The sequence below is a fragment of the Myotis lucifugus genome, unplaced genomic scaffold (genome assembly GCF_000147115.1).
Source record: "Myotis lucifugus unplaced genomic scaffold, Myoluc2.0 scaffold_376, whole genome shotgun sequence".
Classification (NCBI taxonomy): domain Eukaryota; kingdom Metazoa; phylum Chordata; class Mammalia; order Chiroptera; family Vespertilionidae; genus Myotis; species Myotis lucifugus.
This window is the reverse complement of record NW_005871424.1, coordinates 583,680-608,767: the sequence shown is the minus strand read 5'-3', so window position 1 is coordinate 608,767 and position 25,088 is coordinate 583,680. Positions and strand designations below refer to the sequence as shown.

The 25,088-nt window shown below is 48.0% G+C and overlaps 2 protein-coding genes across 2 annotated transcripts in view; one reads left to right on the top strand and one right to left on the bottom strand.

The window, feature by feature from the left end:
• LOC102429746 (nodal modulator 1) overlaps nucleotides 1-8,952 on the bottom strand; it is a 49,646-nt gene extending 40,694 nt beyond the window's left edge. Inside the window, exons 1-4 of the mRNA XM_006101664.3 lie at nucleotides 8,719-8,952; nucleotides 5,092-5,181; nucleotides 3,594-3,639; nucleotides 574-796 (exon numbers count right to left, since the gene is read on the bottom strand). Coding sequence (XP_006101726.1) covers nucleotides 574-796; nucleotides 3,594-3,639; nucleotides 5,092-5,181; nucleotides 8,719-8,883 — 524 coding nt within the window. The 5' untranslated portion in view covers nucleotides 8,884-8,952. The remainder of the gene's footprint in view (nucleotides 1-573; nucleotides 797-3,593; nucleotides 3,640-5,091; nucleotides 5,182-8,718) is intronic.
• Nucleotides 8,953-11,950: 2,998 nt separating this feature from the next.
• Nucleotides 11,951-25,088, top strand: part of ABCC6 (ATP binding cassette subfamily C member 6) — a 52,688-nt gene continuing 39,550 nt past the window's right edge. The window contains 7 exon segments of the mRNA XM_023765110.1: nucleotides 11,951-12,142; nucleotides 13,251-13,433; nucleotides 15,075-15,200; nucleotides 15,336-15,464; nucleotides 16,827-16,952; nucleotides 17,855-17,916; nucleotides 21,140-21,271. Coding sequence (XP_023620878.1) covers nucleotides 11,951-12,142; nucleotides 13,251-13,433; nucleotides 15,075-15,200; nucleotides 15,336-15,464; nucleotides 16,827-16,952; nucleotides 17,855-17,916; nucleotides 21,140-21,271 — 950 coding nt within the window.

Sequence of the window (25,088 nt, the reverse complement as noted above, 5' to 3'; positions counted from 1 at the left end):
TGAACTTGACCCTAGGAGCAAAAGTGTCCCTCTCAAGGAGATCCTGCTCTTACTCCCCACAGGGGGCTTGATAACCTTTTTTGAGTATAATTCGATTGGAAAAGGTGATGTGAGATCATGGATACCCTCTCCAGAGATGTTTGAGGGGCTGAGAGAGAGACAACATACCGTATGTGTAATACTGTGTTTCATTGACTCTAAGACACCGTCAGTTAAAAATGTACAATTATTTTAGAAAGTTTGGAGTATAGAGATGATCCTCATCTCTAACAGGAAACCCACACATAAAGAGGGAACAAAAGGGCCTCCCTCTCAGTGTAAAAGTAAAGACGTAGACCTGCCATGCATAAAAGAATGCCAGGCAAATGTGCACGTCTCAACCTTGATGCTGGATGGAGGGAAGAAAAAAAATTCTCCCGGGAATCTGTCCCTATAAAAGGCCACTCCTGGCACTTACATGCTAACAGCCTCTACTCTTACAGGGTAAGAGCAACAACCTAGATCGGACCCCTAAAAACACCCACTACATTTTATACTCAATTTATCGAGTTCCTAGATCCTCTCGAAGCTTACCTGTGGGTCCCTTGTGTGATCAAAGTCCCCAGGTTAAAAAGTGCTATTTTTCTAAAGGTAAGAGAAGACCCAGTGGATACTACAGAGCAAACGTTAAAAGTAAGGCAGTTCTGAAACCAAACCTTTCCATTCACAGAGAAGCCCGTGAACACAAAGTTGATGTCCCCGCCCTTCGTGCAGATGTCATTGACGCCATCCACATAGAGCTCCACGCTCGTTGGTTCTGAGGGATGAAGATGGGAATGGGGTACAAGACACGAAGAAGTTTAGCTCTGGGAAATTGTCTAGATAAAATGCAATTTACTGGTTAACTTTCACTTTATTTATTCTTGAGCACTTAATATAGTCGCATGGTTCAAAATCCAAAGGTATAAAAGGCAGGCAGGGAAAGTCTCTCTCCCACCCTTCTTCCCTGGACGCTCAGTTTCCTGCCCCTGAGGGAACCAGTGTTTAGAGGATAATATATTCTTGTAACAGTCTTTCAGCCGAGTTGTATCTCAGAGTCCCATGGAAAATTCAGTGAGCACCAACCAGCTTTATTCACTGAATGTTTACCACAGGCCAGGCACTGAGCTAAGGGCATTTAATTCTCAAAACTACTGTAAGAGGTAGGTAGTAACATTTACAATTGATTGAGGGGTAAACGGAGGCATGGGAAGGTTAATGGATCTCTCAAAGTCACAGCACTTGTGAGTTACAGGACCCCAATTCAAGCCCCAAAAATCTGGTTCCAGTTCTGTTCCCTGACCAAGTACATGGGTTCAACCATATTAAACCAGGGCCATAAGCTCCAATGCCCCCAGAGAGCAAATGGGTAAGTAGTAAGCAGGCAGGCCAAGTGGGGACTATGTGAATGGCTCGATCCCCAATAGGGGGTGTGCAGGAGGCAGCCAATCGATGATTCTCTCTCATCATTGATGTTTTTCTCTCTCTTTCCCTCTCCCTTCCTCTTTCTGAAATCAAGAAAAATATATTTAAAAAAATAATTTAGAACAAAAAATTACACACAAACACACAGGTGAAGATGCCAATAAAAAATGGACAGAAGCATTGAACAGGTACCTCACAAAAGAGAATATCCAAATGGCCAATAAACATAAAAAGTGTTCAACCTCGCCCTAGCTGGTTTGGTTCAGTGGACAGAGCATTGACCTGCGGACTGAAGGGTCCCGGGTTCAATTCCAGTCAAGGGCACATGCCCAGATTGTAGGCTCAATCTCCAGTAGGGGGCGTGCAGGAGGGAGCCAATCAATGATTCTCTCTCATCTTTGATGTTTCTATCTCTCTCTCCCTCTCCCTGTCTTTCTGAAATCAATATATATTTTAAAAGTGTTCAACCTCATTGACCATTGAGGACAATCAAATCAAAATCACAATGGATACCACCACATCCCCACCAGAATGGCCAAAATGAAACAGACGGACTGTGCCACGTGCTGGTGAGAACGTGGAGCAACTGGGACCCTTACACACTGTTGGGAGAGGAGAAATTGCTATATCTACTTTCCATGTTTCGCCATATCTACTAGAGCTGAGCACGTAAAAATTCTATTGCCCAGTAATTTCATTTCTGGTATATACTCAATAGAAATGCAAACACACGTATCAAAAGATATGTACAAAGATGTTTGCAGGAATACTATTCTTATGGCCCAAATCGGGAAGCAAACCAAATGTCCATCAAAAGTAGAAGGGATAAATCACTTCACATTCATATAGTAAAAGAATGAAAAGCTATACATAATACAAATAAATTTCATGAACTATGTTGAAAGAAACCAGATACAAAAAAATGTGTGGTTCCATTCTTATCAAGTTCAAAACAATCTATACTAGTAATTTGAGGTCAGGGTGGTGGTCCACCTGGGGGGAGGGGTGGGGTGGAGCAGTTAAAGAGTGCCTATGGGTACTGATAAAGTTCATCTCATTGTCTGGGTGGCAGTTACATGGAGTTCAGTTTGTGAAAATTCCTGAAAGTATGTTATAATTCAATAAAAAAATTTAAAAGCTTATCAAAAAGAAAAAGCATTGACAGGTAGGGAGGGGGCGCCAACTCCAACTGGCTGCCAATCTGTGACCTCTGCTTTAGCCATCAGTTGGGTTTGATTCCCCCTGACTCCCCAGCTTCTAGAATGCACCAGCCAGGTGCCCCCGAGTTTGAAATGGAAAAGAACTTTCCCACAGAGCCAAATTAGCTACCTGAGCTTCCCTTCACCTGTTATGATGGCAGGGACGCAATTCTTCCTTGTCTAACTCGCAAGGCAGCCAGGCGGAAACAACCACGGCCCCCCACTCCTATCCCTAAGCTATAGAACTGGGATCACGCACATCTGCCATAGCGAAAAGTCAACAGTGTCTCTTCTCCAAATCATCAGCCAGCTCCAAGCAGAACCCTCTATTCTGAAGGACCGTTTTTAAGTATCGCCTAATTACCTGCTAATGATGTGCCAACCATTCTGAACACATAAATATATTGGCCAATTAATCCTCCAGGTCGCCTGTGAGGCAGGTGCTTTTACTCTCCTGGCCCGTTAGAGAGGAGGCGGACACGGAAACAGGGGAAGTAACTTGTCCAAGGTCATCACAGAGCTGGCAAGGCCCAAGGCTGCCAGATCTTCTGATCTCTTAAGAGAAGTAGAACTAGACTTTTATGTCCAAAAAAAGAGAAAGAATAGTAACACTGAGGGAGCTAAGAAAGAAGCCATCCTGGGACAAAAACAAAGTCCCCGATTCTGACCTCTATATATAATCCTACTGCCACTTAATGAATGAAACGGCTACAGTAGAGTTTCCTGAGAAAGGTACTAGAAAAAATGTCTATTCTAAGAAAGATGACAAAAAACCTCCAGGTAGATCTAAGGTACCAATCTATCCTAAAGTGAAAAGGCAAGGGACCCGCTTCTACACTAGAAATGAATCCTCAGTATTGTAGCAATCGATGCACTCTAGCAACTTAAATTAATAGTCAACATATAATCTAATCATTTGCAGAGTATTATCAGGTTATTCAATTAACTTACCAAAACTCCACCCTAGGGGAGGCTCAATCTTCAGAATAAAATCTCCCTAAGAGAGGGGGGAAAAAGTAAAAGGATTGAGAATTGATGACCCTTCAACTAGCTTAACTTAGTTTAGTGCTACCACTTAATCTAGAATTTTTACACAGAAAATGAAATTCCAAGCATAAACTGAAGCCAATCACCAGAAGTTCCCATCCAACTAATCAGACACCATGTTAAAGCCCCAGGGAGAATCCTAAAGATACCATATTCTGCCACTCCTTGTTTTTAGATACCAAACATACTATTAATGAATCTATTAACCCCACATATGCCAGGGTCAGCACAAGAACTAAAGTCATTTCTTAACACTATATTTTACTCATACACCTTGGTTTCTTGAGATTGTTTTAATAGTTTAAAAAGATAAAATAAAATAAATTTAAAAAGATTTCAAGACCCAGCTAATCCACCTCTAGCAATCAATTTTATGGACAAGGTGGGGCAAAAGTGGGTTTACAGTTGCGAATCTGAGAAACACAGAGCTTATTCTTGTCTTATTTATTAATTATTGTATTATTTTCTACAGACTACATTGGAGGTTGGGGGTGGAGTTGGGGGAGGGGACAGGAAGAGATTAACTAAAGAACATATATGCATATATGCATAACCCATGGACACAGACAACAGCATGAGGAAGGACTGGGGTGAGGCAGGGGTTAGGTGGAGGAAGGCAAAAATGGAGAAAATGGGAGATATCTGTAATATTGTCAACAATAAAATGAAATTGTAAAAAAGGAGTGTAAAAAAAATAAGGCACTAGATCTATACATGCTAATGTTGAAAGGAACCAAGATATTACCATAGGAAAAACAATCAAATCACATAGTGATTCCTACGGTTCAATTTCATTTGTCTTTTTTTAAAAAATCAAAATCAAGAAAAAGCAGCCTATTATATTAGGATACACACCAAAACTTTTTTCAAAGGTTACCACTACACAATCTGGGGGATAAAATATAAAATTTACTTCAAGCATTTCAAAGACCTTGATTTTTTTTTTTCACAGAGCTCGTTAAGTTTGCATATTACTTACCTAATTTTCTTAAAGCAACATTTTAAGCTGCTTGCAAATAAAGGGTTCTATTAAACCAGGGTTTCTCGGCCTTAATACTGCTGACATTTGTCTGTCCTGTGCAGCATGATGGGACGTTTCGCTTCCTTCCAGGCCTCTACTCACTAGAGAACTGTAGCACTCCCCCGCCTCTACAGTTGTAACCACCAAACATGTCTCTATACATTGCCAACTGTCTCTGAAGACTTTGAGAAACACGACATTCAATCAAACCATCCAGAAGCTCTCTCCTCCAGAATTTGGCCGGAAGTGTCACATTCCACTTATAATTCACGAAACAGCTGAGCATGCGCTTTTGTGGGAAAGGCCATTCTCCTGGTTAGCACAGCCCTGCGGGCCACACCACTTCCCATTATAAAAGACTAAATCGCTCTGCCCTCTTACCTTATCATACAAGGGGATCATAAAGTAACCATTGTTAGGGGCACAGTCTGTCTGGTATTTCAAAGTCCCATGCTTGGTGTACAACTTTATCTGAAAGAAAGGAAAGAGAAGTCACAATATCACCTTTGAGAATTAGCCATGTACCAGTACATTATGCCTGAATGGATTCAGTCAATGCATTTGCTGAGGACCTACTATATGCTGCTGTGAGCACTGGGCATGCAGGAGAGAAATAAGTACCCCCAAAATAATGTGATTCCATACTTTTTAGGTTAGAAACCATCTGAAGTCTAACACAAAAGTTCTATTTTCCAATGCTTTTTTAATTTTAATGACTGTTTCTATGTTGCTTCCTAGGTCTAAAATGTTCAAACTTGCTGTTAGTAAGGTGCTTGTTAAAAGCAATTCCTGCCCAACCAGAATGGCTCAGTAGTTGAGCATCGACCTATGAACCAGGAGGTCACAGTTCGATTCCCGATCAGGGCACATGCCTGGGTTGATCCCCAGTAGGAGGTGCACAGGAGGCAGCCAATCAATGATTCTCTCTCATCAGTGATGTTTCTACTTCTCTCCCCCTCTCCTTCATTTCTGAAATCAATAATAAAAAATTTTTTTAAAAAGCAATTCCTGAGCCCCACTTGTGTTCCTAAACTAGGTTTGAGAGGTCAGGCCAGGGAATCTTTATTATTAACCCCAAATGATTCCCAATACTTGTAGTAACACTCATCTAGAAATTTTTAATTTTCTTTTATTTTCATTCTCAGGACAAAAACATATCAAAAGACATTTAATATATATCCTCTCCTCAGGACTCACTAAAACTCTTGCATCCTGAGCTTCCCAGACACACATTTAGATGCTCAAGTAACACCTGAGTCTCCCACATGCTGTGTGACCTTGGGCAACTCATTTGCCCTCCTGAGATCCTTTGTTTCCTCGCGGTGGCTGCTCAGATTCACAGCTCTGCATAGTAAGCACCTGGCACAGAGTATGGACTTAAAAAAAAAAAAGTAGCCTGCATTACTGTTTCTGTTACTATTTTACTATATTACTATGTTGTATTACTAACATCTCTCAGAAGAAAAAAAGCAATGTGGTGTGTCATTAGCAGGGCAGAGGCTGGATTCAAAAAAGATTTCCTAAACCTACCTGCATGGATCAACCACTCTGAGCCTCAGTTTCTACATCTTGTAACAGGAAGCAGTTGGATTTCACCTCCAAAATGTTACTGCTGTGACCATGATATGGAAGTAACAATTGTGTCATACCAGCTAAGATGTAAAAAGCAGCGAACTCACAACATGTACACTTGGGAAAGGAACAGAGTTAATTTGGGCTTGTAAGTGCCTGATGGGTGTGACCACAGCTTACCCTCCACAGCGCCTGGGACAATGTCTTTAGTGTAGGTACTCAATAAACACTCACTGAGTCTGTTTACAGGCCATGAAGAAAATCAGATGCACAAACTTAAAGCAGGGGTTGAAAAACCACCTGCCCAGAGGGGCCAGGGAAGCAACGGCAAGGGCATGCATGTAAAGGGAGACAGATCACTACTCAACCCAAACCACGGTTTGCAACCCAAAGATCAGCTGGTTTTCCAGAGAAATCAGGAATCCAGTTTTTAAAATGAAATCTCCTGATTGTCAGAGTATCAGCAACCAATATTATTTTTCTTTTGTAGGGATTTTTGTCTGTTGTGTTTACTATACTGCTATATCCCCACCCTGGACAGTTTCAGTACAAGCAGGGGCTCACGCCATAGTTACTGACTGAATGCTTATGATGGAAAAACACACAGAAGGGAAGAAGGCTAGGAAAGAGTAAAAGTAGTTTTATTAGGAGACAGAAAATACAATCAAGAAATTATTGTGAAACATCTTGATTATTTGCATTGTCTTTCATTAAGTACAGATCAGGACACAGGATGACAATATACATTACACATATGAAATGTCTGATTTCATAATCAGATATTATGAAAGAACAAATGTGTCAGACCATCTGGATAGGCAGCCTTGGGCTCACGGAGCACACTTAATACTAGGTCACAATACCTGCCCGGCTCTCAAGGTCACTATTGTGTTTGGGGTGGGAGTGTCCCTAACTGCCTTCACTTTCCTCCCAGAGTCCCAGGAAACTACAAGCTACAAAAAAGCCTATCCAGGCAGCTTCTGAAATGCCCCGTGCCCACACACTGCAAGCAATCTAGGAGGTGGCATAGGTACCCAGCTGACCCTCGGAGCCCTGCCCCTGCCAGTGGGTAGAGCCTTTGATTAAACACCCAACTTCTTAAAATCAAAAATGGTGGAGAAGCCACAGACTGAGGGGCCTGAAAGGTGATAACTGATGATCTTCTTTAGGAAATATATGGCACCAGGTCCTGCTGCTTCTCTCACACCATCTACAGGAATAAATTGGCACTTGGGGCAAGGCCAGGTCAAAGAGCAAGTGGGGCATGGCATCGGCTTCCTCCCCCTGCCCCAATCCTCAGCAACCTTTGCAGAACACCAGCTTACCCTTCACCACAGCCCTGCAGCTGCCAGCCCCGGGGAGGCTCCAATGTGCTTTCAGGCAGCCTTTGGAGTCTCAGTCCTCAGCCCCTTCTTTTTTGGCATCTTTTTGGTTTGTTTTTTTTTTCTTTTTCTCTTTTAAATCCTTATCTTCTGCCCCATCATCAATAACCTAAAACAGAAGCCACCCTTCCCTTGGGTCCCTGCCCACTCACCCTGACAAGTGACTTTCTATCCCTACTTCCTCATCACAAAGCTTTCTGGGCCATAATTCCAATGGACTGATCATCATCTGCCTAGGGCTTTGCAACTTAATAAAAAGACTTCTGCACGAATCTCTAGTGTAATTCCAATAACTACCCAGTATGGCAATCAGGATAGCACAGAGTCCCAAGGGGGTAAGCAAAGGGGGGCAGGGATTAAATATACAGATTCCCAGCTCCAGAGATGCCAACAGAGATCTACTGGATCAGGATCTCTGGGATGGGAACTGCTGCTCTTTAAACGCATCCCAGTGAGCTTTGGGGGGGGGGGGGGGGTTAGTGGAATAGAACTTTTGGGGGCACTGTGTTGTGGAGTTTGGGGGTAAGACTTGTGGTCTCTAGGTTCTGGAATATGGCTTCTGGGAAATCTGAGTTTCAGGGGGTCCGAGTTTTGAGGACCTGGGTCCTGCTGAGACTGGGTGTTGGGAGATCGGGCCTAGATGCTGGGGACAGTCTGGGTTCTGGATTACCTTGACTCTGCATGCTGGGAGCTGGAGTTTGGGCTTTCAAGAATCTGGGGGCCTTGGTTTGGAGGACCCTTGGTTTTGAGTGATCTGGTACAAGTTATGCACCACCATCACCAGAAATGTCCCTCACACCCTTGCGCACGCGGGTTCTGGCCCCCACCCCGCCTGCAGAGCCGGCCCCTCGGGAGGAACCTCCACTCCAGCGCGTCCCGGAAGGCGGAGGGCCCCGCGGCAAGTGGCGCCTTTAAAGGGGAAAGGACTCCGGGGACGAGGGGCTGGTGGCAACCGTTCGGTGTCAGAGGAGAGACCACCGCGGCCCAGAGAGGTTGAGTAACCGGCCCAGGGTCACACAGCGAGCTCCGGCCGGGCCGCGGGGCGAGCGCTCACCTCGATGAGCGAGTAGTTGATCTCCACGTCCGACTTGACGAAGCCCCCGCAGCCCACCACGATGTCCTCGGAGCCGCGCGCCGGTCCCACGCCGCTCAGCAGCAGCACCACGGTGGCAGCCACCACCGCGGGCCCCGGCGGCCCCACGCCCCGGCACAACCGCATGGCCCGGCCTCCGCCGCCCGACCCTTCGCAGAGGTCCCCGTCCCGCTCCTCACACCGCACGCTGCCCGCTGCTTCCTCCTCGGCCGGTGGCTGACAGCCCAAGCCCCGCCCCGCCGCCACCGCGCGTGCGCGCTCCGACCCCGGCCCACGCCCCCAGGCAAGATGACTCCCGCGCATGCTCAACACCAAAAAGAGGTCATGTGTGCCCTCTGGAGGCCTGGAGGACTCCGCACACCGTCTGACAGGTGCAGTTGCAAGGCGTGTGAGTATAGGCACAAATTCCAAAGAATTCTACTTTGGAATTCAGTATCCCTGAAACTGGAAAGGACCAGAGACTATTAATAGAAATAGTGTTCAACAATTTTCCCAAATATTTCGCAGGTTTTATATATATATATATATATATATATATATATATCTATCTCAAAAACCAAATTAGAAATTTGTATAAGTTGGTGCATTTTTCCATGATAAATGATAAATGACCAGTAAGTATTTTTAAAGCAAAACATAGGTCATTTAAGTTCAGCACAACACTTAAAATATATTTATATTTATATTTTATTTTAATCCAAGCTCTAATAACATTTGCATAGAAACAAATTTTGAGGGTTTTTTCCCATATGCAGTTTAATTTACTTTGAATTAACTCTGTAAGATGAAACATGATTTGTCTGAAAAGTAATTTAGATTCAGAACGTTGTATTTTGTCCTAAGATTGGATAGATAGTATAACATAGATTGAATTTAACTGCAGGTCACCACATAGAAATAGACAAAAATTGCTTTTTCTGACCTGACACTTTTGGAAATCTTCCATTTTGCTCCTAAAACAAAATCAAGTGCTTTATTTTGATAGTTTTTATATTTTGTTTATAACATGCATCCCTGGTCTGTCTTGGCAAATCACCAAGGGTTGAAAAACCACCAATTAGAAAATACTGGCCTATGGAACCTTCTCGTCTTACAGAATGAGAAACTGAGGCTCAGAGAGGGAAAGGGACTTGTCTAGGGCTCTCTGCAGGCAGCCATGTGATGTTCAGAGTGCTGGAAAGTAGGTTTGGAGGTGCCCAAGTTCTGTCCCTGGCTCATAGATATTCTCTATGTTCATCCTGCCTTCCTGACCATTCCCCCTCGAATGTCTACCATTCCCCTCAAATTCATCTTCAAATATATACACAGAAATAAAGGACTAGGGCTGTGGCAATGCCAATTAGAGAGGGGGTTGCAGGCAGAGGGAGCTCAAGCCTCTCCCAAATTTCCAACAGCCTCCACCAAAACCACCGCACATACACAGACATAGTGTAAGTGTAAACCGCAGACCTGCCACACTCAGCTCCAATGCCGGAGGCTGGTCCATCCTTGTTGCTTGACACAGTCGCTACAGGGAAGAAACATATGTTTCAAGGGACCTGGCATACTGTTCTTAATATGTTTGCTCCCCTTCTTAGCGCTATGAGGGCTACCTCCCCGAGAAAGGTTGTTTACCCAGGTGGGGATTTTTCCCTGGAGTTAGGGATTAACAGGACTAAGGAAGGGAATAAATCAATAAAACCCCTTAACTAAGTGCCAGGCAGGTAGTTAATCACCTTAACTACGAACAATCATGCTTAAACTACATAATCTTTACTTAGGATAATCTCCTTCAGTTACTTCCTTGTAGCTTAACAGAACAGTAGAGTAGTGACCTTGGAATGGAGATAACACCTTTGGAATAGAATGGATAGGATTAAACTCAACAGAACTAGATGGAGATGGGATTTTTGGCAAAGGTCAGATAAGAAACTATGGACAGGAAACAAGGAACTGTAGAAGGTCAAGGGAGGACCCAAAACATACCATGATGTGATTATAGAAGCATGCTTATAGGATCAAATGGTATAAATACAGATGTAACAGGAGAATAAAGAGAGAACCTGGCTATGCTGATCATCTGAACACTGTCTCCGTGTCCCTCATTCTTCGCCAACTCCGTCCACACCTTTGGGAACCCCTGGACCGCTGGGGCCGGACCCCGGCACTCCAAGACAGATCCTTGGGTTCTTTGTGTCCCTGCTTTCCCAGAAGACCCAGACAGGAGGATGGCTGAAGGCAAAACAAAAAAAGAAAGGGGGTTGGGGGCGGGGGGAGAAGGCCAGGGGAACCCATGTGGTTGAGGTCCTGCAGGAAGCAGGAGAGAAGATGAGGTCAAGAGCCTGAGAAGTAACAAGGCAGCGTGGAGAGAGCAGAGGATTTTCATCCTGCACCCAAACCGAGCATCTGTGCTTATCTGTCTGAAAAAGCTGAGCATTTCCGTCCTATCCTGAAAAGAATGCGTGCTCATTGCAGAAAGAAAGGAAATCGAAAAGGAAAGAAAAAAAAAGAAAATTGGGATTCCCATAATGCTGCTTTAGTGCACTTCCATCTCTTTATTTAAGCATATAGGCCACGTAGAACCATTTCCAAAAAGAACTCGTGGCTGAGGACACACCTTGCTTTAAGTTGCAGAAGAAGGTAAATGACATGACTTTCCCACTTTCTCCAACTTCAGCATATACTTTTTCTTTTCAGGATCAGAGCCTATTCTAGACTATGATCTCTTTTTCACTTAGCATTTTGCAACCATCTTTCCAAATTAATATATTTCTGCAACGGCTCTTTAAACCACTACGTAATAACCTATGAGTGAAATAATAATACTAATGCTAATAATAGCTAACTTGCTGAGCACCTATGTGTGCCTGGCACAGTGCTGAACTCTTTACTAGTCATCGTCTTAGAATCTCCCCACTACCCTGGAAGTCCATCCCTACGGATGAGAAGACGGCAGCTGAATCAGACGGCTCCCCCACACACCCCAGTTGTTGGACTCTTAGCATGTGCACACCTGTTAGGTTCTTTCATTGGGATCAATTCCTGGAATTGCAGTTCCACAGTATTCAGGAAGTTCGGGGTGACACTTTTTGCGGGGGCCTGGAGGGTTATCTGGAGGTGCCACTGCACTTTCTGGAGCTGGGGGATCCCCTCCCCAGGAGCCCGTTGGGGCCTCTCTCAGCCTCTTTTCATCCCTTCTTGCTCCACCCCCGCCATGAGGCTGGACCTTGCCCGGTGCTTCGCAATCCGGGGCTGGAATCCAGGCCAGGCCTGCCGGGCTCCGCCCCTTCCCGGTCTAGGAGCCCCGCCAAGGGGGCTGCCAGGGACTGACCTACAGACCCACGGACAGACAGACGGAAAGACTGTGCTGATGGCTGCGCAGGGAGAGCCCAGCGTGGGACCAGGAGTGAGTGTCCCCCGACAGCCCCACGCCCCTTTTCCCGGTTTGGTAGACCTCCCAGGAGGTATAGTTCTGGGGAGGGGAGATACCCCAAAATTACTAGGCTGGATGAACACGCAGGGGAGGGCGAACCCGTTTAACCAAGGCCCGTGTCCCGAGAGAGCCCGAGGCACACGGTTTACTGAGCCTCAGACTCCCTGACGTGACTAGTAGTAGTCATCATCATCATATGTATAAGTCTATCAGCTAGTGGAGTGGAGTTCATGGGATGGCAGTAAAGGTCACAAAAATCTCACGATTTCAGGGGCTGGTAGGTAAGGCAAAAATAACAGCTGATGTTTAAATGAGGGCCTTCTTTGTGCCCAGCATCTTAGAGATGGATTCTCTTATCATCCCCCCTTTGCAGGGAAGGAAACTGAGGCACAGGGAGGTTGCAGTTTACAGAGCTGGTGAGTGGTGAATCCCGGAGGAGTCAAGATTACCAGAAGGGAGGGAGATGGGGGCCGTTAATACAGCAGGGAGAAAACTAAAGAGGCCATGTTCTGTAACCTTCATATTCAAACTTCTTCTAGCGTGAGAGAAGGCCAGGGGCCAGGATAAGGATCACAAACTGAGAACAAAGTTTGGGGTCAGTGGCGTCAGCTCTGTCGCTCCTTGTTTGTGTGAGTCCAAAGAAGCCTGTTCCCTCTCAGTGCCTCAATTTCCAGGTCTGTGAAATGGGGGCAGTGACACCTACATCCTAGGGTTGTGATAAAGGTTAAGTGACAGTCCGTACCCAACACTTTTCAGGGAGCTCAGGTCTCCTAGACTCCCAGACCCAACCACGTGGGTTCAAATCCTAGCACCACCACTTTCCAGCTCGGTGACATCAACCAAGTTACTCAACCTCTCTGGGCCTCCGCTTCCTCATGTGCAAAATCAGTGTGATCATTGCATCTACCTGATAGGGTTGCTGCTAGGGTTAAAGGAGTTGAGAATTATAAGGTATTCCAAAGAGTGTTTGGCATGTTTTCATATAAATGTCAGGGCTCCAAAAAGTCGCCTGGCCCCTCAGCAGGTGAATTTAGGACCCCTGTGCTGTACCATCATAAAAGTCGCCCTGGTGTTCCCTCAGGTCTGGAACCAGACGGAGCCTGAGCCCGCTGCTGACCGCCTACTAAGCCTTTGCTTCCTGAAAACGGCAGGGGCCTGGGTGCCCCCCATGTACCTCTGGGCCCTTGGCCCCATCTACCTCCTCTATATCCACCGCCATGACAAGGGCTACCTCCGCATGTCCTCCCTGTTCAAGACCAAAATGGTAGCTACTGCCTCTGGGAGCCTGGAACCAGACAATGGTTGGGGGGCGGGGGAGGAGCAGGCTGGAACCTGGCAGAGACCCCGCAGCGGACACTCCTCCCATCAAGAAGCACATGGGGTGGGGACAAGAAGGGAACTTAACCAAACAGAGCAACACTCCACAGGATACAGAGGTAAACTCAGTGGAACAAGGTTCACTCAAACAGATTGGTAATAATGAAAACACACACACACACACACACACACACACACGCACACACGCACACACACACTCATGCGTTCCTGGACAGTTTCTGGCCACCATAACCTGACATTCCGCAAAGCAGGGCATACACAAGGTAATTTTAGGATCACACTAGGATAAACCTTTTACATGTTTAACAGTTATGCATTGATTTTTATGTTTCCCAGCTCTCAGTACTAAAGAACAGTTCTTCAAATTGTTAGGTGTCGCCCCGGCTGGTGTGGCTCAGTTGGCTGGGCGTCATCCTGTGCACCAAAAGGTTGTAGGTTTGAGCCCAGGTAGGGTGGCATGCAGGATATTTTGCTCTCATCTCTCTCTCTCTCTCTCTCTCTCTCTCTGAAAATCAATAAAAAAATATTGTTGGGTATCTATTTTAGTGAGTTACAAAAACACTGGCATTGTAAGGGTGAGCCTTTCTGCTCAACTATCTATCCCATTCTCCTCCAGACTTCTACAAGAATGCCCTTCAACGTGCATTCATTCCCATACCACCTAGTTAACTTTTGTCCTATTGCCAACCATTTCTCTATGGTTGACACACTCTCCCTTAAAGGGCCAGGTAGTACATATTTGAGGCTGTGGGGGTCATGTGGTCTCTGTCCTAACTACTGAGTTCTGTCATTGCAGCAAGAAAGTAGCCACAGACCACAGTAAACAAATAGGCACGACTGTGTTTCAACAAATATTTACAGTCGCTGAAATTTGAATTTCATGTAACTTTCACGCAGCATGACATATTTACTCTTCTTACTTTTGTTCAATGATTGGCAAATGTCGAAAGCCATTCTTAGCTCACAGGCCATACAGAAACAGGCCGTGTGCCAAACTCTGCCTGCGGGTGGTAGCGTGACCCCTGCTTTGACTAACTGAGGTACTTTCAATAGTTTCCCTGGTGTGCCTCGGTCTGGCCTTCTCTCCCACATGTAGGCGCTCCCACATTTTTGCTCTCTCTTATTCAAGAGAGATCGAAGCCTTCAAGAGAGGGCCTGGAGACATACGGGTCCCAACTGAGAGTTTCCCCTTGGTTTAACAGTAGGGATGGAAAGAGACTTGAAGGAAGTGTAACTTTTTCACTGATGAGTCTATTTCATCCCACTCTGTTCCTTTGTACCTGAGCTCTCTCCTGTGCATGCCTGGAGCACCGCCAGCATTTTGGAAAACACGGGGTTGGCTCCAACCCTTGTGTTTCATTCTTATATGACAGTTACAGGTCAAGATCGGTTTGCAACACCCCTCACTGCTTTTTCTTACGCAAATCTCCCCTCCACCGGGCACTGTTAAATTATGACATTGGTACGTGCAGTGCCCCATCCAGAGCCATAGTGACGTGGGGTCATGGTGCAGTTTTCCACCGCCTTTCTTTTCACCCACGAGCCTCATCTAAGCCTGTCTCCCCAGGTGCTTGGGTTCACCCTCATAATCTTGTACACCTCCAGTGTGTCTGTCACTCTTTGGAGAATCCAGCAGGGGATGCCCCAGGCCCCCGAATTCCTCATTCACCCCACCGTTTGGCTCACCACGATGGTAAGGACATCCCAGGCTTGCTCCTGGCTTACTGCCTTTCCTTGTCTCAGTGAAGGGTGGGGGGCAGAGTGGGGCTTCCCCCTGCGTCCCGCCCCCCGCCCCACCTTAAGAGGTGTCTCCTGACTTTCTGTGCAGATCTTGGCAGTGTTCCTGATCCACATGGAGAGGAAGAAGGGGGTCCAGGCATCTGGGGTGCTGTTTGGGTACTGGCTGCTCTGCTGTCTCTTGCCAGCGATCAGCACCGCCCAGCAGGCCTCACAAGGGGTAAGTGGGGGCCTGGGCCACCTGGGGAAACCACAGTGACAGTTTCAGGCCTCGGGTCCCATCCTTCCTCCTCCCCTTTCCACACACAACCTGTTCTCTACATAGACACAAACACCACGGGTGCTTAAGCTCTAGCGACTCACAAACCCACTCCCTCCCATCGAAGTACCCATCACCCCCATGTCTTTGTCGGCACAAATCCTCACGGTCGTACACACTCACAGCACACACTTAACTTGCACAGCAGACACACTGGGTCACACAACCACAGGCTCCGAAACCTCCCCCACACACCTGCATATGTGCGTTCACACCTGCTGCCACCCAGTTGTGGCTGTGCCTTCAAGTTCCCACACCACACAAACATTCACACAGCCCTCCCACCGCGCCCGGGCACAGACACACTGGGTTGGCAAGCGCGGAGCTCCCACGTGAAATTCCAAACTGGTCCTATACACAGAGGGCAAAAGGCGGGCCGCTTTAGACTGGAACGTGGTGGTTTAACAAGCAAGGGAACTTGGTCACCACAAGACAAGGAGATCTCCACACCCACCCACGAAAATCTTAAAGTTTATACAGCAGCCTAAATGGGGTTCAGTCACGTGAGCCATCCAGACACCTTGCTCTCTCAAGGCTTCCTCATTGAACAGGGGAGGGTGTGGAGTCTCTGATGGCCCAGGTCCAGCTTGTAGGTCACCCCGCAGTCACGTCCTCTCCATGACCTCCCCCGACACACACCTGCACACACTCTTCCTCATGCATGCAGGTTTCCCCTCATGCTCACCTGCTCCCACCCTCACCCGTGCTCTCATGCATCTGTATTTCCGTGCTCATTTTGCACACCCGCTCATATTCCTGTTTCCCAAACTGGACAGCAGCATTTCCATGTTAGGGGCATGATGGATCATTTTATCTGCAGAGAAAAATATATAGCCTAGACAGGGTTTCTCAGCACTCGTGGCATAATTCTCTTTCGGGTGGGGAAGCTGTCCTGTGCGTCGTAGGATGTTGAGTAGCATCCCTGGTCTCCACCCACTGGATGCCTGTAGCACTAACCCTCATCTTGGTAACCCCAAATGTCTGTCAACGTGGTCAAATGTCCCCTGGGGGCAAAGTCACCCCCAGTTGACAACCACTTGCACAGGTGGCACCCACCCAAGACCTGTTGAGCCAGATGGTTAAAAGGAGAGGACAGAGAACCACCCTTCTGTCCTTAAGGACAGATTTTTTACAAAGTAACCTTTGTAACTAATGGGAAAATCCCACAGGCCACCCACTAATGCATCAGACGGGGGATTCGCACAGTTGGCTTATCAATCTGCCTGCCTGGACTCAGTGGGACTTCTGCCTTCTCTCCCACAGGGCTTCCAGAGTGACCCCTTCCGCCACCTGTCCACCTACCTGTGCTTGTCTCTGATGGTGGCGCAGTTTCTGCTGTCCTGCCTGGCCGATCGACCCCCCTTCTTCCCTAAAGAGCCCCAGCAGTCTGTAAGTTGCCAATCCGGTGCCTCCCTTGTCCCTGTTCTACTTCTGGTCTCAGTCTCCCCATGTAACCAAAGCGGGTAAACTAGAGCACAGGCTTTTTCTTTTTTTATTCATTCCGTCATTCAGCAAAACGTGTATGGCACGTCTACTCTATGGCATGGGTTGGCCAACTTTTTCTGTCCAGAGCAAGATAGAGACTATTTTAGGTTTTGTGGGCCATCTGGTCTCTGTGGCAACTACTCAACTCTGCTGCTGTAGCACAGACAATAGGTCAACAAAGGGAATGTGTCCCAATAAAACTTTATTTGCAGAGACAAGCAGTGGGCCGGGTTTGGCCCCCAGGGCTGCAGTTTGCCTGCCTTTGCTCTGTGCCCCAGCTAGGTACTGCGGGTTATACCGAATAAGCAGATGTGCCTATCTTCATGCAGCTAACAGCCAAGTAATAGAACCAAACATTAGTCACGTAATTATACGAATGTGTGGAAAATTACCACTGGGGAAAATGCTCTGCAGGAGAACCTCGCGGTCCCTGAGAGCTTACAACAGGTAACGTGAACTCAGGAGAGAATTCTCTGAGGAAGAGGCAGTTGATCTGAGGTCATCTAAAACGAAGCTCAACTGCTTAAATAACCAAGTTAGACTACAGTCTAGCCTTTTTTCCATGATAATGGCAGAAAAAAAATTTAAAAACTGATAACAAGCTGTCAGTCCTGTGGCCCAGTCCCTTGTTGCCTTGCCTGCTAGGTGTCTACCTCCGACAAGTAGGCCGGGCACACCGCTGTGCACTTGGAGACTAAGCTGATGGTCATTTCCCCCCGTCTTCCTGCCCTTGGCTCCCCTGGCCACAGAGCAGCCTTGGAATGTGAGACTGCGTTCTCCTTTTGCCCCATCTTTTGTCTTTACAGAATCCCTGTCCGGAGGCTGGGGCCTCCTTCCCCTCCAAGGCCATGTTCTGGTGGGTTTCTGGGTAAGTACAGTAGCTGGGAAGGGCTGAGGTGGTGCCTTCCTCACCTCCATTTGCTGCCCTGACTTGGTACCACCGTTCGTCCCCCGTGGGGTTCCAAGGTCAGCTGGCTTTCTCTGCTCCAGCCTCTGTGCGTCCCTCTCAAAGTGCCCATCCGCCACATCCCACTCCCCCTCACTCACTGGAGTGAGATTTGGGCTTGAACCCTGGAGCTCTCTCTTAGCCGGCCATATCACAAATATGGAGTCCTAGTTTTCCCCTCTTTAAAATGGGAACAACTCTACTTTCATTGAATGTGAAGTGGTTAGTGCTTGTACATAGCAGGTGCTCGATAAAATCGTCTCTTACTCAGCGTCAGTCATTCCATAAGCACTTACTATGTGCCAAGCACCAGGGGTGAGGAGGGAAAGACCAAATCTTTACCCCCTGGAGGCTCCCAGGCTGGTAGAGAAGACATGTTTCTCCAGGGTCAGCAAATTGGGCACTGAGGGTGTCCCCATCCACCAGGCCCCCTCCTGAGCACACTGTGGTCAGACTTCATAGTACCTAAATTGGAATCCTAGCCCCACCGCTTCCTGGCTGTGTGACCTTGGGCAAGCTACTTAGCCTCTCTGTGCCCCAGTCTCTGCACCTATAAAATGAAGATAATAGCATCTACCTCATAGGGTTGTGAGGATTAAATGAGATATGGCTTATGAAGAATTGAGAACAGGGTCTGGCCTACAGTGAGTATTATATAAAGCAGCTGCTAAATGTGTGCAGAATGGGTTGCTCTGGGGATGTGGAGCTAGTGGAAAGAGCATAGAAGTGCTAGAAGAAAACAGACCTACCCCTGTATTTCCCAAACATAGATATTTATGGACCATTCTTCAAGCTTTTTGCCTTATTAGAGTATTATTTATACATGATTTACTTAATGTTTTTTTTTCTTTAATTTAACTCACTTTTCTACTTTAATAGCCTTTTTTTAAAAAAGGAAACTTTCTATCACTGCCAAATTGGAAAAATTCTAAGGAATCACTTGCCATGTAGAACTCCAAACATAATTTCAGTGAAAAGTAAGCAATGTTAATAATTTCTAGATCAGAATTGTTGCTCGCCTGAGTTTGCTCTGAGTTAGGGCAGGGAACTTGAAAAGTCTCAGAGAGGAGCACAAGACCAGCACCAAATAAGACCTTCTCCTTGACATCATTGGAAAGATTAGAGAGACCTAAAAAGAAAATAACACTTAATTTCTGTGTGTGCGTGCTGGTTTGCAAATGTGTGTGTGTGTGCTGGCTTGCAAATTGGCCCTGTACCCAGAGGGCAAAGAGAGATGGAAGAGACAGGCTCCAGAATGGTAGGTGGCGGTTTTCACAAGCAAGGGAACTCACCTACAAGCCTCATCTTGGGCTGCAAGACAAGATCTCCACACTCACTGGTCAGAATCTTAACAGTTTATACAGAGGCCTTAATGGGGTTCAGTCACATGGACCTTCCAGATGGTCTCAACAACATCTTTCTCTCTCAAGGCTACATCCTTGGAATGGCTCCTAGTGCAGGAAGAGTGGGCAGTGTGCACATTCCAAGGACAGGGGAGGGTGAGAGGCCTTCAATTGACCAGGTCCAGCTGTGGGGTCCAGCTGTGGGGGCAACCAGTGGCCCCATCCTCTCAATGACCTCTTCTAGCAATGGGCCACCGACAGTCATCTCACATACCAGCCCCATGTGTGGGGAAACACTGTCATTTTAAGGTGAAAAAATTGAGGTCCATTGATGAGAAGTGACATGACCATGTCACAGAGTTGGTAAGTGGCTTCATGTGACAAATCTTGGGCCAGGGGATGAGGATAAAGGCAAGCGCTGTCTTTGTCCCTATGGAGGAGAAAGACACTAAATAAATGATCAGACTAAAAAGTAAATGATCATAATTGCAACAGCATCCTATATAATAAAGAGCTAATATGCAAATGGTCACCATGCCCTCACGCCATCACACCATAATGGCTCAGACACTCAACACTGGGGAGAGAGGAATGAGGACCAGCCAGGCACAAATGAGCTCTCGAGAGAGGAATGGGGACCAGCCAGGCACAAATGAGCTCTCGAGAGAGGAATGGGGACCAGCCAGGCACAAATGAGCTCGAGAGAGAGGAATGGGGACTAGCCAGGCACAAATGAGCTCAAGAGAGAGAGGAATGGGGACCAGCCAGGCTGTGGCCCTGGAGAGGGACAAGCCACCTGCCCCGCAGTCCCGGGTGCCTTCAGCTGTGGCCCGGGCAAAGCCGGCCTGGGTCCTGGGTGCCTGAGGCTGGCCAGAAGGAGGGAAGCCCAGGTCCCGGGTGCCTGTGACCAGCCGGAGGAAGGAATCCTGGGTCCTGGGTGTGGGGTGAGGCAGAGGCAGTAAGGGGTGAGCAGGCCAGCAGGGGAGCAGTTAGGGGCAATTAGGCCAGTAGGGGAGCAGTTAGGGGCAATCAGGCAGGCAGGCGTGCGGTTAGGAGCCAGTGGTCCCAGATTGCAAGAGGCAGTCAGACATCCCCCGAGGGGTTCCGGATTTGGAGAGGGTGCAGGCCAGGCTGAGGGACCCCCTCCCATGCATGGATTTTGTGCACCGGGCCTCTAGTTATAAATGAAAAGGCTCAAGAAACTATGGGATCGTTTAATGGGGGGATCTGGACGGTGGAGGTCATCAGGTGGGCTTCTAGGGAAATCCCACCTAAGCTGAGGTGAAGGACAAGTCAGAAGTGACCAGGTGAGGAATGCAAGACAGGAGTTTTGAGCGGAGCGACACACATGTGCAAAGGTCCTGAGGCCGGATGGCTGGAGGGTGAGCGAGGAGGAGAGGGGGAACATGGAACACCGAAGGAAGAGTTCAGGTTTTCTCCACAGTGATAGTGTTCCATTCCGGACTTCTGACTCCAGGGGAGGTGTATTTCCCCTGCCCCACAGGCTGTCTCTTGGTTAAATCTCTCTGAGCCTCTGTTTGCTTCCTCCTCTGTAAAATGGGTCAATAAAAACCTCTCAGATGGGCTCATGTGAGCATTAAATGACATGATCTTTATAAACTGGAAAGTGCCAGCCAATAATAGGTGCAGTTAAGTTCATTGCTTTCACTTTATGGAGGGGCCAGCAGAGGTGCAGAGAGGGAAAGGGACTTACCCAGGGTCACACAGCTACCAGGCCAGGACTTTGATGGGGCAGAAGACACAAGGAGCCTGCCTTGGTGACCCTCTTTTTTTTTTGACAGGCTGGTCTGGAGGGGCTACAGGAGGCCACTGGGACCAAAAGACCTCTGGTCTGTTCGGAGAGAGAACTCCTCAGAAGAACTTGTTTCCCAGCTGGAAAGGGAATGGACAAGGAGCCGCAGAGCGGCCCAGCGGTGAGTGTGTGGAAGCAGAGAGAGAGCTCAGCTGCGCGGTTGGTTAGCAAAGCTCCTCTCATTTGGCCCCAAATACAACCGCCAACCATCCTCTGGCTCCACCTCCACACTCCCCTTCCTGCTGGCGGATGTCACTAAGCATTAACGAGTCAGGAGAAAGGGACATTCCGCCTCCCCCCTCCCCACCCCCACCCCTGCCCCCAGTGCTTCGCAGGTTCCCAAACGAGAGGGGCAAAGTGGGAGCTCCACAAGGTCTCCAGAAGGAAGCTCGAATGCTGGGATGGCAGGCAGGAAACAGAGGGGATGTTTTAAGACTGGGGGTGGAGAGTTGGGTGGTGGATCAGAAATGCAGGCAACTATTCACTTATGTCACCGAGTGATTCGTTTCCTGGGCCTCGGCTTTCTTACCTGTTCAGTGGGGGTGCCGTCCCCTCTCCCCTAACTCATAACTTGTGGGAGACGAAAAGAAAATGATTTTAGAAAAGAACTGAGCGAATTCTTCGAAAACGGTAAAAGCACAAGCAATACCAGTTCCCCAGAGGAGTTCAAAGCTCTCTCTAGTCCTGTCCTCTGTGCCCCACTCTTGCCCTCCGTGGCATCTCTGGAAACTTCCGTGGGGGCCTTGGAGTCTGAAGAACCAGTTTGGGAACCGTTCGTTGTTCTAGAGAAATGAGCTGACAACACGAATGAAACCTGAGGTTTGGACAAGTCGCTTGACCTCGCTGGATCTTGGTGTTTCGGGGGACAGATGAAAGTAACTTAGTTCTGTGGGGAAAGTTACATTTCCCTCATGTACTCTAGGATTTTGTGGTGGTGGCTGTAGATGCTAAGTCCCACAAATTAGCAGGGGAGAGAGAGAGAGAGAGAGAGAGAGAGAGAGAGAGAGAGAGAGAGGGAGAGAGAGGTTGTTGGCTCACAAAGCTGAGAAGGTGGGTCTGGCTTCAGGTCTGGCTGAATCCAGCGGCTTACATGGTGTCCAAATTCTTTCCCCCCATCTCTCCTCTCAGCTGTTTCTGTGTAGTCGGCTCTTCATAATGTCATCTCTCCTAGCTTTCATATAGGAAATCCCAAGGAAATTGGGATTGGCTGGCTCATGTGGGGCTACTCCCATGGCTAGGGGGTGGGCCCTATTATTGGTGGTTCCTTGAGAGTCACACAAATAGGAGAGGGGAGAGGAGGAACTGCTCCCCAAAGGAAGAGGGTGGGTTGCTCAAAAAGGGGTGAGTATATGAGCAAATCGAAGCAGCAGCTCTCTCTCACACACCAGGCATAGTACTTGCTGAACTTCCCCTCCACACTTAAATTACCTTTGAGGGGCAGAATTCATTCACAAAAGCCCTGGTGTCTCACCCGCTCTCTCCCTGCTCTGACTTCCCTTGCCAGAATGAGAACATGGGAACACTGGAGCTGGTGGATGGAAACATTCCCCAGGGCAGGTCGAGGACCCATAAATAGTGGGCAGAAAGAAAGGAGGAAGGCATGGTTATACAAGGACCCAGCTCAGTCATGTTCCGAGCTGACTGATGACAGACAGAGGGAACTTTGGTTTTAGGTCTGAAATATGTTGCAACTTTTGGAGGAAGATGTCATCCTGAGGGGTCAGCAGGTGCTACCTACTGGCCAAGCCAGGTTTCCAAGGTATACTTGGCCCACATGGTGGAATGTTGTTCTTGTTCTTTAGGGTTTTGTTTTGTTTTGTTTTGTTTTGTTTTGTTTTGTTTTTAATAAGTTGCCAACATTTAAAACACGAGAGATGTCGCCTAAGAATCTGGAATTCTGATCTCTCTTAAAGTAGACGGGCGGTGCTGGGTCACAGCCCCGCATGGAACAGGAGAGTGGATCTGGGTGGGGGCTGCCCCCTTAGAGAGGGCAGGTGCTCTTCAGCTTGCCACAGTCTCCACCACGCCCTTTTGTCTCCCCCGACTCAAACCTGGCCACGCACTCACACCCCTTGCCTCACCTTGTGGTCGTATGCAAGTCCTGCACAAAGAGACCTTTGGTCCAGAGACCAAAGGCTACACACCAGTCTAGAGGCTTTCCTGGAAGAACAGTGAAGCCCCCTGGAGCGGAGGAAGTTGGCTACAGCCTGCAGGCTGACCACAATGACTCTGAGCTCTGGGGCAAGCAGCGAGAACAGGACGAGCAGTACACCCCGCCGGAGGAAGCCTTCACCGTCATCTCTTCGCCCACCCCGTTTGACCAATGGAAACACTGAGGCTCAGAGGGCAGGGGACAGAGCTAGCGTTTGACCTCAGTCCCCTGGCTCCAAGGCCAAGTTCAGTCCACCAAACCAAGTTGCCTGCTTCCTTCCTTTATTCCTTCCACAAATCTTTATAACCTTATGCACCAGGCAGTTCTGTTAGGCCCTTTTGCACACATCACAGCTAATCTATTTTTTCCCCTATTCATTTGGCAAGTGTTAACTCAGTGCCTACTACATTCCGGAGCTGAACTAGGTGCTGGGGAAAAAGCAAAAAGTCTCCCCATCTTGAGCTCTAACTAGACCAATAAGTAAAGGAGAGAGTTGGAGAGAGTGAGCATGGCGGTGAAGGCCAGTCATGAAAGGATGGAATCAGATGGGGAAGGGTGGTTGGGAAAGGCCTCCACAAGGAGGTGACATCCTTTTGTTATTCGAGGCCCAAATACCAAAATGCACGTGGCAGGTCATGCACAGCTCCGTGACAAAGGCCAAGCCACAACCCTCCGAGATGCCAAACCAAACAGCAAGCGAGGCCAGGCATGGGGGACAAGGCCTTGACCTGGTCAGCGAAAGTCTGGCAACCACTGCTCGCCACGGTCTTTTTTTTTTTCTTTTTGCTGGGTGGTGAGGACCATAAAGAGGCGCGGTGTAAACCATGGATGGAGATCTGGGCTCAGATCCCTGCTCTGTCCTTGCTGTGTGAACTCGGGCAGCTGTCGCCACCTCTCTGAGCCTCAGTCTTCTCTTAAGTAAAGTGGGGAGCCTGTGATAGCCGGCAGGCAGGGAAGTTGAGAGGAGTTGGTGCAATCGGGCATGTACAGGACAGATCCCAGCGCCTGGTCCTGGGTTCAAGCTCTGTATGTGGGCATTGATATTAATGATAACCCCAGTTTGTCAGAATCGGAGGAGACGCAGAGAGAGAGACTAGCTCCATCACACACAAGGACACAGAAGCACAGAGAGGGGAGCGGTCTGCCCAAAGTCACACAGCAGCTGGGCTGTCAGCAGCTGCATCACCACCAACCAGCCTCTCCCTATGACTGAGGACTGCCTGCCTCAGGAGGGTCCTCTGACTTCCCCGCCTCCCCCTCCGCCACCCTAGCTCTCCCTGTGGCCCCTGGTTATGACCAAGGCCGGGCTCTTTTTGCTTCAGGGCTCCTGAGCTTCTATATGTGGTGTCATACAGACAAGGAGTGCCAGGCCCATGGACATCAGCAGGATTCTAAACCAGTTCTAAACCAGTCTAAACCACCAAAGGGCTGTTGTGGAAGAAGGGAGGGCTGCATATTGGATCAAAGAGGGCCCGAAGGCAGAGTTGGGATCAAATCCCAGTTCTTTTACTTCTCAGCTATGTGCTCTCGGACAAGTTCACCCTCTGAGCCTTAGTTTGCACATCTGTGAAATGGGCTTAACACCTGGCTTGCCAGGTTCTTAGAAGGACTAGGAAGTGCCTGGTGCATAGAGTAGGTGCTCAAAGCATGTGCAGTCCCATCACCATCCATGAGATCTTGGGACTGCCTTCCTGCCCACTCCACCCCTACCTGCCTATTTGTCTCATAAGTGGGTGATCTGGAGGATAAGGAAGGGGGTGATCTGGAGGATAAGGAAGGGGGTGAT